At 46.3% G+C, this 19,059-nt stretch overlaps 1 protein-coding gene across 1 annotated transcript in view; it reads right to left on the bottom strand.

Annotated features, from left to right (window-relative positions):
- LOC141152679 (olfactory receptor 10AG1-like) overlaps positions 1 to 18,417 on the bottom strand; it is a 145,721-nt gene extending 127,304 nt beyond the window's left edge. The window contains exon 1 of the mRNA XM_073637238.1: positions 18,301 to 18,417. Coding sequence (XP_073493339.1) covers positions 18,301 to 18,417 — 117 coding nt within the window. The remainder of the gene's footprint in view (positions 1 to 18,300) is intronic.
- Positions 18,418 to 19,059: the final 642 nt, after the last annotated feature.

Below are 19,059 nucleotides of genomic sequence, written 5' to 3'. Positions count from 1 at the left end.
GCAGACGACTTGCCCTTCCACTTGGGGACTGGGACGGGTGGCCTCCTCCTGACGAGCCCGGGATTTGGCAGCTTTGGCCCGTACCTCTAGACGTTCACAGCGGAGCTCCCGTTGACGCTGCTCTGGAGCGAGCTGGAAGATCTGGTCACTGCGCCACTGGCTCCTCCTCCACGCTTCAGCCCGGGTCTCCCGGGGGAAGCCCATCAGGTCCCCCCCCGGTTGTCCCAGGCCCACTCCTCAGCCTCGGGCCAGGTTACTGCTGGTGCGGGTAGCGGGGTCAACACGGGTTGCTGCGGGTCCTCTACTGGCGCGGACCAGTCCGGGTTGGAGCCGACAGATTCCTCCACAACTTCAGGCACTTCGGTTTCAGGGTTTGGGCGGCATCGCAGGTCCCCATTCATAGCTGCCGCTTGCAGCTTCGGAGCCAAAGCCTGCTCCCAGGTGGCCGCGTGGGGTATTAAATACTCCATCATAAGGTCCAGGATCGTTACGGTAGGCTCTGCAGCCGGGGCAGGGGTAGCACACTCACCCGCCGCTGGGCCGCCCACGACCTCTGTCACCAAGTCTCCTTGTCCTGGGACCTCAACTCCTTGGCGGCGGGACCGGATACGCAGCAGCATCTCTTCCGGCCACGCAGCCGTTGCCGCTTCCTGGGCCTCTCTCTGTCTCCGCAAGAGACCCGGAGCTTCCTGCCGGAGAAATTCAAAATCTCCCGATGTGAGGATACTGCTGCCTCGCTCTCTGTCGGGTGAAGGGCTTGAACCGGGTTCAGAAGGTGCATTGGTTTGCTCTCCAGAAGCGTCCATGTCTGCCTCTGACGAATGCCAAGCTCCGACTGCAATGGCAGCACCTTGTTGCTTTTCTTCTTCGCCCTCTTTCAGGGCGGTTCCTGGGTGGAATTCTGACAGGCCTGCCTTCGTTCAGCCCATCCGGTTTGACGGGCATTACCCCGCGGACAGTCTCTGATGGAAGGGGCAGTCCACATTTTTGGTGCCAAGCGGGAGCCCAGCCCACGATGGGAGGCGTTCAAAGACAGTCTTTTCACAGCATTGTGGCGCCTGTTCTTCTTGGGCGGGCGCCATTTTAAGTGTAAAATGACAGTTAAAGGTGTAAGGCACACAGTACCCGGTAGCAATGGGTAATTCCTTCCTTTGCTGCGGGCACGGGATCCTGCCGACTACGCCAGGTTGTGACGCCTCTACTCGAAAAGTCCTTTTCTTTACCCTGGGAGATGGGGGACTCAGAGTCGGATCCTGTGATGGAGAGATGGGGTACAGCCAAGGCCCGGACCCGACCCGTGCACAGGACTTTCACATTAAAAAGGATGGTGTGGGCTTATCCGGGTTGAGGGGCTGAATTACGACTACGCCACCTGTGGCACCTGGTGAAGGCCACCAGCGCCGCTGCAGTCCGCTGAGGCATGGTGTTATAGCGGCCAGAATTATTACTACTCTCCACAGGCGGAGCAGGGCCTCAGGGCAGAGAGACAGGATGGAGAGGGTAGTGGTAGAGGAGAACGGATGCCGCGTCGCGCGGTGTGGCGCAGAATAAACAGTCCGGAGGCCATAGGGGTGAACTTCCAAGGCTTTACTCACTTTAGAGATAGCAGAAGGAAGGCGACTCCCTGCTTCCCGCGGAGTCCTGCGGTCACCAGGGATGGGAGTCTGACAACCTCCGAGTAAGTCCAGCATTCAGCCGGGACCCTACACCAGAGTGTTCCTGAACTACAGATCGAATCCTTTCCTGTCCGTGTGTGTGCGAATAGGCCCGGTCTCCCTCTGAGCTCCTCTCAGAACAAGGGCACGGGTGGCAGCTCCCCTCCGTCCGATACCCGGTGGGATCCTCAGGGCCTACAGGGCTTTCCCAACCAGGACATGGAGTAGCAAGGTCGGGTGTCGGGGGCCGGTACCCCTCTTGCAGCCGGACTCCCTCTGAATATATCAGCATGGCGAGGACAGGTGGCGTACACCGCTCCGTCTGCATCCTGCCTGGTATCCATTTGCTATGGAGCCACACTTCTAAGGTCCGGGCCTTCTTGGTCCTGGTCCTTGACCGGGTCGAGACATTCTTTGTCTACAACCTACCCCTCGTCCCAAGGCCGGGGTACGAGGGCTGTGTCTCCATCCGATGCAGGCCCACACAGGATCCGCGTTAGGGTGGGAGATCACAGTACCCTCAGCAATTGACAGCATAAAGACAGTCAAAGAGCTAGGCTAAAGACGATCAAAAGACCAAGACCAAAGATGGCTTTTTATTAAATATGAAATTTAAAGTGTAACTAACTTGTAAGTTCTCCACCCTCACCCACTAACTGGTTCCCCTAACTCTTGGTTCCCCAGTCTCCCTGTAACCAGGGGAGCAGCACCTAGTGCATACTAGCCCCCTCTGGTGGAGAAATGTGGCGTTGGATGCAAAGGTTGGGTCACGACTATCACACTGTTCTTACCTCAGAGGAGGAACACTACACTCCATTAGAGAAGTGCAGCATCCCTGTGTCGGTCAAACCCTCAGGGCCGCCACAGCAGCATGGATGGTGTGGCTCTTTCCCAGGTAGAGCTAGCTCCAGGGAAGCGTGGAGTGTAATGGATGGTGGTGCAGGGGAGAGAAGGCAGGACGGTCCCGGAGGAAAGACGGACACTCACAGAGGGGTAAGCTTCAGTACCTTTACTGGTGATGCTGCAGGCACTGTCCAGGGTACTCCAGGTGAAGGGTAGAGTTGAGCCACCCCGTAGTGTTCGGGTTCGGTTCGTCGAACACCGGTATGTTCGCCGAACTGTTCGTCGAACACCGTCGAACACCGTTAAAACCAATGGCAAGCAAACAAAAATATATTGAAACACATAGAAAACACCTTCAAAGGTGTCCAAAAGCTGACAAACTGCTCAGAAGACACAACTAACACATGGAAAGGTGACAAGTACATATAGTCATGCGAAAAGAAAAGAGTTGGAGTAGTAAAAGGAGGGGGAGACACAGATATAGGCACGTCATGCCCTTCTAAAATCAAGAAAGGCTGGAGTAAAAATCTAAAATCAGCCTACCAACACCCAGACGTTGTAACAAGAAAATTAAAAAAAGAAATATCTTTAGGTAGAATGGTGGTTCCATTCAGAACACTTTCCTTACAAGACGTAGTGGTATCCCCGTTGTGAGTTGTGCCAAAAACGGAGCCCAATACATTCGGACTAATCCACCATTTGTCATATCCAAGGGGCAGGTCAGTAAACGACAACATCGACGCGGAACCAAGTACAGTAGTATATACTGTACATCCTTTGACAAGGCAATCAGGCGGATCAAGAAGTTGGAAAGGGTCACCCTAATGGCCAAAACAGACATTGATGCGGCGTTCCGGTTACTTACTACCTGTGCCTCCGAATAGTGTCCACCTATTGGGCTGCTTCTGGGAAGGAGCATACTATATAGATCACTGTTTGCCCATGGTGTGGTCCAGATCCTGCTCACTATTTGAGGCGTTTAGTTGCTTCCTTGAATGGGTTGTAATGGACGTTTCTAAGGGGGCACATATTAACGATTACCTCGACAACTTCTTATGCCTGGGCCCAAAAGATTCACCACAGTGTGAATACACGCGGTAGTCCACCTGTGAGAAGGATAGAGCTGGAGGGAGAGCGGACACCACAGAGCCGAGGGGTTAGATGGAGAACGGAAGAAGGAAAGAGGGCGAGGGAGGTAAGGGAGTACAGTGGAAGGCCGACCTGAGCTCCCCCACGTTCCTGCTGGGCGGGGAACAGCCCTGGGAAGAAAAGTCGCTTGCGCATCCTTTTGAGGTCACGGGCGCGAGCGGGCAGAGGGACTATGCTGGAGTGTGAAGCCGACATGGCCAGTCCGTTCCTGCCCGTGCGACCTCCGTGTCGCCGGGTTTGTGCCAGAGTCGCGGTGGACCCTGACGGCCAGCCCCCCTCTCCCAATACTGGTGCCTGTCCGCTGGTGGGTCGAGCCCCCCCACGGTGGGGGGGGGAGTAACATCTGCAGAAGAAAGACCATCTGCCAGCCAAACTAAGATGTCTAGTTCTTTTCGTGGACAATGTGATACGATCCCTTTCTTACGCACACTCCCATCGCTACAAATTCCAGATGAGGCACAAAAACAGCAGATGCTTCAACGGATATCAAGTGCTCCTTCAAGTGGGCTCTCCTCCACCTCAACTTCAACATCACAAATACTCCAGTCCTCAGAGGTGTCACCCCAATCGCACTTGCTTCCTCACAGCTCCAAAGTCTCCAGCTGCCCGTCTGAGTATGGGGTAACACAGATGATTGAGTCTGCAGAGCTGTTTACTCATACTATAGCCTGGGAAACGGAGGTCTGCTCCAGAGCTTCGGTTAATCCAAACGAGGAAATGATCTGCACTGATGCCCAGAATCTTTATGAGTCGGATCCAGGACCAGATGAAGAAGGTTCTGAGCATAATGTAGACCCTCGTTCCCAAACTGTAACTCCTGTTGGTGGAGACAATGATGAAGACGATGATGAGACTCAAATACCTGATTGGAGCGACAACTTGACTTTTCGGTCAGGGCAGGAAGAGGTTGGCTCTGAGGACGACGGGTGTGAGAACACACAGGGTGATGATGACGAGGTTGGAGATCCCACTTACTTTCAACCCACAGTCAGCCAGTCGATGAGGTCAGCAGAGGAGGTGGAGGAGGATGCTATTGACGACGAGGTTAGGTTGCGCCTTCCTGGACAGAGACGTAGTACTGGAAGCATGTCAACAACTGCATCCTCAACCACAACTCTGCCTCTGACCACAAGTCGTGGTGGCTCTTCATGTCGCATGGGCTCTAAGCCTTGCATAGCCTGGGTATTTTTTCAGATGGATAAGGATGACTCAACTCGTGTTATCTGTAATATTTGTCACCAAAAGCTAAGTAGAGGCCAAAAAATCCATAGTTTGAGTACTTCATGCATGAACCGGCACATGGATATGAAGCATTAGTTGCAGTGGGAAGCTCACTGTGCTACAATGCGGCCTAGCGGGCCGGGCCAACCACCGTCTGCCCCATCTTGTGCATCCGCAGCCTCTTCATCCTCTGTGGCTGGGGGGACAGCAGTCACACATGTTTTTGGACACAGACCTGCCACCTCTTTACCCGCAACAGCCAGTGTCATTGGCAGGTCATCATTTCATTTGGAAGTGGAAACACCAGCTGGTGTTGAGCGCTCTCTGACATCGAGAGCACCACCTTTGGATCAAGGCAACCTAACTTTTCCACCTGCATCTTCCTCACAGACCGGCAGTTTTCTAGGGACACCCTACTCAACCCCGTCTAAGCACAACAGCCAGCCCTCGGTCCCTCAGATGTGGACAAGTAAAAGACCATTTCCTCCTAGCCATGACAAAGCTAAGAGGTTGAATTTCACCATCTGCAAGCTGTTGGCTACAGAAATGCTGCCTTCTGCCTGGTGGACACAGAGGATTTTCGAGACCTTATGTCCGTTGCAGTGCCCAAGTACCAGATGCCCAGTCTGCACTACTTCTCAAAGAAAGGTGTGCCTGCACTACACCAGCATGTCACACACAACATCACTGCTTCTTTGAGAAACTCTGTGTGTGACTGGGTGCATTTCACCACAGACACTTGGACGAGTAGGCATGGACAGGGGCGTTACATGTCACTGACTGGGCACTGGTTAACTATGGTGACAGCAGGACAAGGCGCTACTGTCCAAGTCTTGCCGTCCCCATGAGTTGTGCGTCAATCCTCTTTATCTCGAAGTTCCTAAACTGCTTCTGCCTCCTCAACCTCCTCTCGGTCCTCCACCTGCACCCAAAGCCTTTCTGGTAATGCCACCTGCTTTCTAACTGCGCAGAAGGAATCCTGCACACCTCCTTACTATGCTGGCAGCAGGGCTCAACGGCATCAGGCGGTGTTTACTTTGAAATGCCTGGGAAATGTGAGTCACACAGTTGAGGAGTTGTGGTCAGCTCTGGAGACCCAGTTTCATGAATGGTTGTCTCCACTGGACCTGCAACCAGGGAAGGCTGTGTGCGACAATGCTGCAAACCTGGGTGCGGCCCTTCGCCGGGGCAATGTCACACACGTGCCTTGTATGGCTCACGTGTTGAACCTGGTTGTCCTGCAATTTTTAGCCCACTATCCTGGACTAGATGGCCTTCTGCAGAGGGCACGGTTGCTGTGTGCTCACTTCCGCCGTTCGCATCCCGCAGCTCAACGACTTACATCTCTACAGAAGTCGTTGGGCCTGCCAGTTCACCGGCTGAAATGCGATGTGCTGACATGGTGGAATTCAACTCTGCACATGTTGCAGCGACTGTGGCAGCACCGACCAGCTCTGGTGCAATACGTTCTGACGTATAGCCTGGGCCAACGAGATCCAGAGATGGGGCAAATCACGCTGGAGGAGTGGTCTCAGATCAGGGACCTATGAACCCTTCAGCACAGTTTTGAAATGGCGACAAAGATGTTTAGTGCTGACGATGCCATTATCAGCATGACTATTCCGGTTATTTACATGCTGGAGCACACGTTAAACAGAATTCGGAGTCAGGTGGTGGGACAAGAGGAGGTGGAGGAAGTAGAGGAGGAGTCATATGTGGAAGGGATAATATCTCCAAGGTCCAGACAGTCGGCAGCACCAAGGCGGCAGGCATGGGAGGGTGGGGGAGAGGGATTAACCAGGGCGCATAGTAGCAGCCAAACTGTTGAGGAAGGTGCAGGAGCCGAGGAAGAAGTGGAGGACGAACTGGTGATGTGCATGGAAGACTCATCAGTTGAGGGAGACCTTGATCACATTTCTGTTGTGCGAGGTTGTGGGGAGAGGGCAGAGGAAGGATGCATGATTCTTACCTCGCTACCAACACAACAAGGACTTGGTCCTCCTGGATGCGCAAGACACATGAGTGCCTTCTTGCTGCACTACCTGCAACATGACCCTCGGATTGTCAGAATTCGAAGTAATTCCGACTACTGGGTTGTCACACTCTTAGATCCCCGGTACAAAAGTAAATTTGCCGAAATAATTCCTGCCATAGAAAGGGATTCACGCATGCAGGAGTATCAGCTGCGGCTGTTGCAGAATCTTACATGTGCTTTTCCACAAAACACCAGTGGTGCACATAGTGAATCTCACAGTTCTAACTTGCCAACCGTGGGACTGTCGAGTCTTCATCACTCAAACCATAACAGTAACACAGTATCTGCTGGTAACAGCAATTTTGTGGAATCGTTTCACCACTTTTTTAGACCATCCTTTGCAAGGCCACAGGAGACAAGAAGTCTGACACATAGTCAACGCCTAGAGAGGATGGTACAGGAGTATTTCCAAGTGAACATCGAAGAAATGACTGTGTCACTGGACCCTTGCTCATTTTGGGCTTCCAATCTGGAAAAATGGCCGGAGCTTGCCACGCATGCCTTGGAGATCTTGTCATGCCCTGCAGCCAGCGTTCTCTCTGAACGTGTGTTCAGTGCTGCTGGTGGTGTGCTGACAGACTCACGTTCATAAAGATGAACAAATCATGGATCCGCAAGGACTTTTCTACCCCTGTGTCATCCTGGGGAGACTAAAAGCTTGAGGATTTGGTGAAATCACCTCACCAACCGTTTTAAGCAACTCTGGGGCAATTGATGCCACTGAAGTGGTGTCTGTGCCACAATTTTTGGAAAAAATGGAGACTCTTTTTGGAGTACCCTTGCTGTGTTTTACACGACATTGGCATCGTCAATTCCAGGTGGGTTGGGTCGCTCCCCCCCAACTTTTAACCGTAAGAAACTACATACACTATGGCTTGGGGTAACACAGATGGTTGAGTCTGAAGAGCTGTTTACTCAGAGGTCTGCTCCAAAGCTTCAGTGTCTGCTAGTCAGCGTAGTAGCCCAGCTCTGAAGCAAGCTACACTGCCTGTGTATCTGATAAGAATTTTTAACTGCATCTAGCCTAGGCAGACTGTGGGGACCCCCAACCAAACCCAGACGCTCAGCCCCCCTACCGCCCCCCTTTCCTTGACAATACAATAATGTAACTCTTACAACTGGATGGGTGAGGATCGGTCACAGCTTTATTAACTCTTTATACTCATTCCATTAGAAAGTCATTTTATTTCTAAAATAATTCAGCTTGTTGCAGCATGCCCTGTGTCTCTACACCGGCAAGTTGGCCAACAAGTGTAACTCTCCAACATGTCCTTTCTATTTCCAGGCCACGGAGGATCCTGCGTACTCGTATTCAGGACTCTGACCCCCATCCATCACTCTTAACGCTTGTTCCACTCCATCCTGGAGTCCTGACAGGAATATGTCCAGTCCAATATCCATTAAGTGAACACCGTCGGGCCGTATGAGGCCTGCTTTATCTCCTTCCAGTTGTCGGTGTCGTATCACTACACCGCCTCTGTCTCTTCTAAATTTTGCTATCCGAATATTTATTACCCGCCATGTCCGTTCGATGGCCGTGATGTCTCGCACACCTTGCCATACCACTATTGGCAGAATAGTTAGTTTTGTGAAAAATTCTCTGAAGCGCTCAGTGTCTAGTTTCATTATTGCCATTAGTTATGCGCTCTTGTGATGACCTAGGTCGTTTCCCCCGGCCTGTATAACTAAGATGACCGGACCTCTTGCCTCTCTCCCTACCTTGATTACCTCCATTAGTACCTGTGGCCATTGCAGGCCTCTAATACCTCTCCAGTTGAAATATGTGTTATAAAACTCTAACTTCCTCCCGCCTGCGTGGACTTTCGCCCTTTTTTCTGCCCAATGTATGTACGAGTGGCCTATCACCCACACTGTTGGCTTAGCGTCACCTGTAAAAGAAACAAACCACGTTAGGATAACAAGTCCGGTCTTATGTATCTTGCCAAACATGGGGATCGCCATCTCCCTATCCTCTGAACTTCCGTTTCTGACAGTCCTGCTCTTGCTGCTTCCGTGGCCGCGCCTATGCGGAATGAGTGTGTCCCGTAATCTTTGGAGTGGTTCCCTGCCGATGATAGGCATTTATTAAATATAGCTTGGAACTGGTATTTTGATAATGGCGTTCCATCAATGTGTGATAGGAAGAAATTACTTTGTGATCTGATGGTTATATATGTTTTTACTATTGTTACCCGACTCAGTGTACCGTTTGTGGGTTGTAGAAGTACCCAAGTGCCCCTGCCCGCTGGAACCGTTTTCGATTTGCGTATGCGTAGACATATTGCATTATTGGCTATGACTACGTCCTGCTGTAATAAGCCTCCACTGGTGGTAATTTTGGATTGAGGGACTAATTCGCATATGCATAGCGCCCCGAAGAAGGCGATCGCAAATGCAGTAGACAGTAGTGTTGCTTCAAATTGTGAGTGTCATGTTAATGGTGTTAGGGATATGATGTGAGAAATCAGTCTTAGTGACACGGGACAGGACGTCTACACTCCTGACTTGGCTGACCCCTTTTCCACCCTTTTATGGATTGTCTGATGATGAATCTCTTTGTCATATCTCCCCAATTCAGTAGTTGGAAGTGAAATGCTACTTCGGTCAGACACCGCTGCGCTGACGCCCCTGATATGCCCCTCATCATTAGCTGGTGGAGAAATTCTATGGTGACTTGTAATCTGGCTTGTTCACATTGGTAAACCCGTCTGCCTGCTACTAGTCGAGTCCACTCTTCCCATCCTTTATTGTATGCTTGCCACGTCGACGGGGCAACTGACGCTCTGATTAATGGCATCAACTATTCGCCACTAGATCCCATAGGGAGGGTGGGCAACTGTTGCCCGATGGGAGGGCATTGGGGAGGAGCTCTGTGAAAATCTGCCAATTGAATTGTGATAAAGCGTTAGCAGCAGCGTTAGACCCCTCAGCATCGTGGCTAGTGCGGACCCATACATTGTGTTTTAGGCACAGGAATGCAAGCCGGCGTAGTAGGCCTAGCACTGGGAGAGAAGATGATGCCATCTTATTAATGCGGTGTGCTAGGCTGGTGTTTTTTGTTATGAAGCGTATATTTTTGTTAGCCAGGCGCGCGCCACATATTTCTATTGCTACCACTATTGGGAAGAGTTCCAGGAGTGTCTGTTTTTTTGTCTGCACTTGTTCTGCCCAATATGGAGGCCATAAGCTTGTGCATCATTGGTTATTTAGTATCGCTGCATATCCGTACAGATGGGCTACTCCAATGAGTAACAGACACTGCTACTATGCCCAAAATTATTTACTGGGCTAGATGCAGTAAAAAATTGTTATTAAATTCAAAGGTGGTGTAGCTTGGTACAGATGGGCTACTCCAATGAGTAGCAGACACTGCTACTATGCCCAAAATTATTTACTGGGCTAGATGCAGTAAAAAATTGTTATTAAATTCAAAGGTGGTGTAGCTTGGTACAGATGGGCTACTCCAATGAGCAACAGATGCTGCTACTATGCCCAAAATTATTTACTGGGCTAGATGCAGTAAGAAATTGTTATAAAATTCAAAGATGGTGTAGCTTGGTACAGATGGGCTACTACAATGAGTAACAGACACTGCTACTGGCCCAAAATTATTTACTTTGCTAGATGCAGTAAAAAATTGTTATTAAATTCAAAGGTGGTGTAGCTTGGTACAGATTGGCTACTCCAATGAGTAACAGACACTGCTACAGGCCCAAAAATATTTACTGGTCTAGATGCAGTAAAAAATTGTTATTAAATTCAAAGGTAGTGTAGCTTGGTACAGATGGGATACTACAATGAGTAATAGACCCTGCTACAGGCCTAAAATTATTTACTGGGCTAGATGCAGTAAAAAATTGTTATTAAATTCAAAGGTGGTGTAGCTTGGTACAGATGGGCTACTACAATGAGTAACAGACACTGCTACAGGTCCAAAATTATTTACTTGGCTAGATGCAGTTAAAAAATTGTTATTAAATTCAAAGGTGGTGTAGCTTGGTACAGATGGGCTACTACAATGAGTAACAGACACTGCTACAGGCTCAAAATTATTTACTTTGCTACATGCAGTAAAAAATTGTTATTAAATTCAAAGGTGGTGTAGCTTGGTACAGATGGGCTACTACAATGAGTAACAGACACTACTACAGGCCCAAAATTAATTACTGGGCTAGATGCAGTAAAAAATTGTTATTAAATTCAAAGGTTGTGCAGCTTTGTACAGATGGGCTACTACAATGAGTAACAGACACTACTACAGGCCCAAAATTAATTACTGGGCTAGATGCAGTAAAAAAATTGTTATTAAATTCAAAGGTGGTGTAGCTTGGTACATATGGGCTACTACAATGAGTAACAGACACTGCTATAGGCCAAAAATTATTTACTGGGCTAGATGCAGTAAAAAATTGCTATAAAATTCAAAGATGGTGTACCTTGGTACAGATGAGCTACTACAATGAGTAACAGACACTGCTGCAGGCCAAAAATTATTTACTGGGCTAGATGCAGTAAAAAATTGTTGTTAAATTCAAAGGTGGTGTAGCTTGGTACAGATGGGCTACTGCAATGAGTAATAGACACTGCTACAGGCCCAAAATTATTTACTGGGCTAGATGCAGTAAAAAATTGTTATAAAATTCAAAGATGGTGTAGCTTGGTACAGATGGGCTACTACAATGAGTAACAGACACTGCTACAGGCCCAAAATTATTTACTGGGCTAGATGCAGTAAAAAATTGTTATTAAATTCAAAGGTGGTGTAGCTTGGTACAGATGGGCTACTACAATGAGTAACAGACACTGCTACAGGCCCAAAATTATTTACTGGGCTAGATGCAGTAAAAAATTGTTATTAAATTCAAAGGTGGTGTAGCTTGGTACAGATGGGCTACTACAATGAGTAACAGACACTGATACAGGCCCAAAATTATTTGCTGGGCTAGATGCAGTAAAAAAATGTTATTAAATTCAAAGTTGGTGTAGCTTGGAACAGATAGGCTACTACAATGAGTAACAGACACTGCTACAGGCTCAAAATTATTTACTGTGCTAGATGCAGTAAAAAATTGTTATTAAATTCAAAGGTGGTGTAGCTTGGTACAGATGGGCTACTACAATGAGTAACAGACACTGCTACTGGCCCAAAATTATTTACTTTGCTAGATGCAGTAAAAAATTGTTATTAAATTCAAAGGTGGTGTAGCTTGGTACAGATTGGCTACTCCAATGAGTAACAGACACTGCTACAGGCCCAAAAATATTTACTGGTCTAGATGCAGTAAAAAATTGCTATTAAATTCAAAGGTAGTGTAGCTTGGTACAGATGGGATACTACAATGAGTAATAGACACTGCTACAGGCCTAAAATTATTTACTGGGCTAGATGCAGTAAAAAATTGTTATTAAATTCAAAGGTGGTGTAGCTTGGTACAGATGGGCTACTACAATGAGTAACAGACACTGCTATAGGCCAAAAATTATTTACTGGGCTAGATGCAGTAAAAAATTGCTATAAAATTCAAAGATGGTGTAGCTTGGTACAGATGAGCTACTACAATGAGTAACAGACACTGCTGCAGGCCAAAAATTATTTACTGGGCTAGATGCAGTAAAAAATTGTTGTTAAATTCAAAGGTGGTGTAGCTTGGTACAGATGGGCTACTGCAATGAGTAATAGACACTGCTACAGGCCCAAAATTATTTACTGGGCTAGATGCAGTAAAAAATTGTTATAAAATTCAAAGATGGTGTAGCTTGGTACAGATGGGCTACTACAATGAGTAACAGACACTGATACAGGCCCAAAATTATTTACTGGGCTAGATGCAGTAAAAAATTGTTATTAAATTCAAAGGTAGTGTAGCTTGGTACAGATGGGATACTACAATGAGTAATAGACACTGCTACAGGCCTAAAATTATTTACTGGGCTAGATGCAGTAAAAAATTGTTATTAAATTCAAAGGTGGTGTAGCTTGGTACAGATGGGCTACTACAATGAGTAACAGACACTGCTACAGGTCCAAAATTATTTACTTGGCTAGATGCAGTTAAAAAATTGTTATTAAATTCAAAGGTGGTGTAGCTTGGTACAGATGGGCTACTACAATGAGTAACAGACACTGCTACAGGCTCAAAATTATTTACTTTGCTACATGCAGTAAAAAATTGTTATTAAATTCAAAGGTGGTGTAGCTTGGTACAGATGGGCTACTACAATGAGTAACAGACACTACTACAGGCCCAAAATTAATTACTGGGCTAGATGCAGTAAAAAATTGTTATTAAATTCAAAGGTTGTGCAGCTTTGTACAGATGGGCTACTACAATGAGTAACAGACACTACTACAGGCCCAAAATTAATTACTGGGCTAGATGCAGTAAAAAAATTGTTATTAAATTCAAAGGTGGTGTAGCTTGGTACATATGGGCTACTACAATGAGTAACAGACACTGCTATAGGCCAAAAATTATTTACTGGGCTAGATGCAGTAAAAAATTGCTATAAAATTCAAAGATGGTGTAGCTTGGTACAGATGAGCTACTACAATGAGTAACAGACACTGCTGCAGGCCAAAAATTATTTACTGGGCTAGATGCAGTAAAAAATTGTTGTTAAATTCAAAGGTGGTGTAGCTTGGTACAGATGGGCTACTGCAATGAGTAATAGACACTGCTACAGGCCCAAAATTATTTACTGGGCTAGATGCAGTAAAAAATTGTTATAAAATTCAAAGATGGTGTAGCTTGGTACAGATGGGCTACTACAATGAGTAACAGACACTGCTACAGGCCCAAAATTATTTACTGGGCTAGATGCAGTAAAAAATTGTTATTAAATTCAAAGGTGGTGTAGCTTGGTACAGATGGGCTACTACAATGAGTAACAGACACTGCTACAGGCCCAACATTATTTACTGGGCTAGATGCAGTAAAAAATTGTTATTAAATTCAAAGGTGGTGTAGCTTGGTACAGATGGGCTACTACAATGAGTAACAGACACTGATACAGGCCCAAAATTATTTTCTGGGCTAGATGCAGTAAAAAAATGTTATTAAATTCAAAGTTGGTGTAGCTTGGAACAGATAGGCTACTACAATGAGTAACAGACACTGCTACAGGCTCAAAATTATTTACTGTGCTAGATGCAGTAAAAAATTGTTATTAAATTCAAAGGTGGTGTAGCTTGGTACAGATGGGCTACTACAATGAGTAACAGACACTGCTACTGGCCCAAAATTATTTACTTTGCTAGATGCAGTAAAAAATTGTTATTAAATTCAAAGGTGGTGTAGCTTGGTACAGATTGGCTACTCCAATGAGTAACAGACACTGCTACAGGCCCAAAAATATTTACTGGTCTAGATGCAGTAAAAAATTGCTATTAAATTCAAAGGTAGTGTAGCTTGGTACAGATGGGATACTACAATGAGTAATAGACACTGCTACAGGCCTAAAATTATTTACTGGGCTAGATGCAGTAAAAAATTGTTATTAAATTCAAAGGTGGTGTAGCTTGGTACAGATGGGCTACTACAATGAGTAACAGACACTGCTATAGGCCAAAAATTATTTACTGGGCTAGATGCAGTAAAAAATTGCTATAAAATTCAAAGATGGTGTAGCTTGGTACAGATGAGCTACTACAATGAGTAACAGACACTGCTGCAGGCCAAAAATTATTTACTGGGCTAGATGCAGTAAAAAATTGTTGTTAAATTCAAAGGTGGTGTAGCTTGGTACAGATGGGCTACTGCAATGAGTAATAGACACTGCTACAGGCCCAAAATTATTTACTGGGCTAGATGCAGTAAAAAATTGTTATAAAATTCAAAGATGGTGTAGCTTGGTACAGATGGGCTACTACAATGAGTAACAGACACTGATGCAGGCCCAAAATTATTTACTGGGCTAGATGCAGTAAAAAATTGTTATTAAATTCAAAGGTGGTGTAGCTTGGTACAGATGGGCTACTACAATGAGTAACAGACACTGCTACAGGCCCAAAATTATTTACTGGGCTAGATGCAGTAAAAAATTGTTATTAAATTCAAAAGTGGTGTAGCTTGGTACAGATGGGCTACTACAATGAGTAACAGACACTGATACAGGCCCAAAATTATTTGCTGGGCTAGATGCAGTAAAAAAATGTCATTAAATTCAAAGTTGGTGTAGCTTGGAACAGATAGGCTACTACAATGAGTAACAGACACTGCTACAGGCTCAAAATTATTTACTGTGCTAGATGCAGTAAAAAATTGTTATTAAATTCAAAGGTGGTGTAGCTTGGTACAGATGGGCTACTACAATGAGTAACAGACACTGCTACTGGCTTAAAATTATTTACTTTGCTAGATGCAGTAAAAAATTGTTATTAAATTCAAAGGTGGTGTAGCTTGGTACAGATTGGCTACTCCAATGAGTAACAGACACTGCTACAGGCCCAAAAATATTTACTGGTCTAGATGCAGTAAAAAATTGCTATTAAATTCAAAGGTAGTGTAGCTTGGTACAGATGGGATACTACAATGAGTAATAGACACTGCTACAGGCCTAAAATTATTTACTGGGCTAGATGCAGTAAAAAATTGTTATTAAATTCAAAGGTGGTGTAGCTTGGTACAGATGGGCTACTACAATGAGTAACAGACACTGCTACAGGTCCAAAATTATTTACTTGGCTAGATGCAGTTAAAAAATTGTTATTAAATTCAAAGGTGGTGTAGCTTGGTACAGATGGGCTACTACAATGAGTAACAGACACTGCTACAGGCTCAAAATTATTTACTTTGCTAGATGCAGTAAAAAATTGTTATTAAATTCAAAGGTGGTGTAGCTTGGTACAGATGGGCTACTACAATGAGTAACAGACACTACTACAGGCCCAAAATTAATTACTGGGCTAGATGCAGTAAAAAATTGTTATTAAATTCAAAGGTTGTGCAGCTTTGTACAGATGGGCTACTACAATGAGTAACAGACACTACTACAGGCCCAAAATTAATTACTGGGCTAGATGCAGTAAAAAAATTGTTATTAAATTCAAAGGTGGTGTAGCTTGGTACAGATGGGCTACTACAATGAGTATCAGACACTGATACAGGCCCAAAATTATTTGCTGGACTAGATGCAGTAAAAAATGTTATTAAATTCAAAGTTGATGTAGCTTGGAACAGATAGGCTACTACAATGAGTAACAGACACTGCTACAGGCCCAAAATTATTTACTGTGCTAGATGCAGTAAAAAATTGTTATTAAATTCAAAGGTGGTGTAGCTTGGTACAGATGGGCTACTACAATGAGTAACAGACACTGCTACTATGCCCAAAATGGTATTAGATACACAGGTGGTGTATCTTGCAACACAGATAGGCTTCTCCAATGACTAACACACAGTGCTAGAGGCCCAAAAGGATTGGCTTAGTTAGATTTAGCCAAATGCTGTGAAAAACACTTGCACAGCACTGGCACAGACTTGCCTGGCAAAAAGTGCTAGGAACTGCTGTAACCTAGCCCTCAAAAGGGCTGCAATTACAAACTAGTCCCTACTCCCTAAAGCTTTCTGTCTATTTAAGAGAAAATTCGCTTGCAATTCACAGTTACACAATATAGCGCTAACAGCAGCAGCGGTGCCGTCTAACACTCAGCTGCAGCAGTGAGAAAATGGTGGCGACGGGGAAAATGGCTGGGTCTTATAGGGCAAGGACATGTGACATACACAGCCAATGACACATGCCCTTGCTTGTGTGAAAAAAAAGCACTTTGCTGCGTGTGTGCGCTGCTGATAGGCTGACAGACTCCACCTCCCCACTGTAAATGCGGGAAAGAAAAAAAAAATGGAGATCGGCATTATTTCTGCAGAGATCCATCCCCTGCCCCTCCCCCCACCCGCTGTACACTGAAAATGTGTGTTAACATTGATTAACAGTATTACTCTGAAAAAATCCAGTTACGATTTTGGTGCACGAACAGTTATCGAACATAACCTCGAACAGACGGATGTTTTGCAAATCATTCGGGTTTGTCGAACGGCTCGAACACCGCCCAAAACAGCTCGAATTTGAGATATGCGAACAGTTCGACTCGAACACCGCTCATCTCTAGTGAAGGATGCAGTTTTGGACTCTCCCCAGTGAGCGGGTATAGGGCCTCCTGATCCGTTGCTTTCTTTTCTAATCTTCTGACCTGCCTGGAGCTAGGCCTAGCTTGGTTACTATCTCTCTTTGCACCTGCTGGCCTGGTGGTAGGGCCTTCTCTTTGGAGATCACTCTCCCTGGATGCTGAGACCTCCTAGCCCTGGTACTGTAGCCAGCGTTTGGTGAACCTGGGACCTGTAGTCCTCCAGGGGTTCCGGTGGTTCCTACTGGGTATAAAGGGTCCCTGTAGGCGCGGACCCAGTGTCTGGTATATATATCGGGGTGAGCCTGGCATGCTCCTCTGCCCCCTCGCTACTTCTTCCTTCTCCTCTCTGCCTTCGTCCCACTTAAGACCCTCACTAGGCCTTCACACGTGCTGTAGGCCTTGGCTCGCCTAAGCACAGCAGCCAGCTCGCTGCCTCTTCACTGCTCTCTGAGCGTCAGCACGCTCTCTGCTCACTCTGAGCTGTGTTCCTCTCTGTCTCTGAACACCAATCTGAGCTGCCTAGCTCCACCCTCCCTATATATATCCCTAACGGGCTCCCTCTGCTGGTCTAAGGTGGTAGGGTGGAGGTGTGTGAATGTGTGAGGGCCTCTTGTGGAGAAGTCCATCCATGCACCGTTCTGGGTTCTGTGGCACCAATGCGCAGCAGGGCGCCACAACTACCTGCTACCATCAGTGTGACCTGCAACCAAGCCTGAAGATTCCTACTACACAGCAAACGCTTTCAAGAAAGAAGACATCAATGGTGACTATTGCGACGGTGACGCATTTTACAGCAACAATAGCTAACTGATACCTCACCACAGCGACACACACCCAGATCGCCCTCTCAGAGATCAAGAGTTACCAGCTTTTTTCAAGTTTCTCAAACAGCACACCTCATGAAGTGTCACCCCAGTGCACTCAAGTTTGCGCAGAACAAATCTGAGATCCTGCTCAAAAATCTGTCTTGTTACAGTTTACTCTACAGGTCACAGAGAAAAAGCGGTTAAACTCTATGCTATCCTAGACAACCAAAGAAATAGATTGCTTTCCAGCTCAGTTTTCTTTGAGATCTTTAAAATCGAGGGACTCAGTTCATCCTACTCATTTAAAACATGCACAGGGGTTAGTGAAGAATTTGAGTGGAGAGCCACAGGTTATCAAATTGTATCTCTAGATGGATAGACATCCTTACCCCTTCCTACATTTATTGAGTGTAATTCTATACTGAACAATAGAGAAGAAATCCCCACACTAGAAGCAGCTCTCACTTGAGAGGCATAGCACATCTCATTCCCGCACTCAATCCTCAAGCCAAGTTGGTCCTTTTGCTGGGGAGAGAAATCATCAGAGTCCACAAGATGAGAAAGCAGATAAACGGTCCTCATAACTCGCCCTATGCTCAGAAACTAGACCTGGGATGGGTCATCATAGGTGACATTTGCCTAGGAAACCCTCACAAGCCAAACATCAACTCTCTCTACATGAACACGATAGAGAGTGGGCATCGATCCTTTTTCCTACCCTGTCCCAACAAAATCCTTGTGAAGAGAAGCTCGCCAACTCGGCACACTTGAAGGGAAGATAGATACACCATGGATCACTTGTGAGGCGGAGACATAGACCACATGAGGGTGTGCTATCTTCCAAAGGACTAAAGAGGATTATAAATTTGCCCATTCTATCAAAAATGAGACCTTCCTGGAGATAATGGATCTAGGATTTCACAAGGATGAAAACAACAACTCGGTGGCTCCACTACTGTTCAAGCCACAACAACCCCATCTTCCTACCAACAGAGAGCTGGCACTACAGTGCCTTGCCTTCCTAAATTGCAGCTTGTTAAAGAAGCCATAAATGAAAGAATGCTTTCATGGGCAAAATATTCAAAAATGGCCAATGCGAAGGTGGCTCCACCTCTGAAAGAGAACAAGGAATGCTGGTACCTCCCAATATTCGGTGTCTATCACCCAAAAATGCCTGGCCAGATAGTGTTCGACTCTAGCTCACAATACCAAGGACTCTCCTGA

This window comes from Phyllobates terribilis, unplaced genomic scaffold, assembly GCF_046119375.1.
Source record: "Phyllobates terribilis strain yellow unplaced genomic scaffold, ASM4611937v1 Scaffold_6__1_contigs__length_29720123, whole genome shotgun sequence".
Classification (NCBI taxonomy): Eukaryota; Metazoa; Chordata; class Amphibia; order Anura; family Dendrobatidae; genus Phyllobates; species Phyllobates terribilis.
This window is presented reverse-complemented; position numbering and strand designations above follow the sequence as displayed.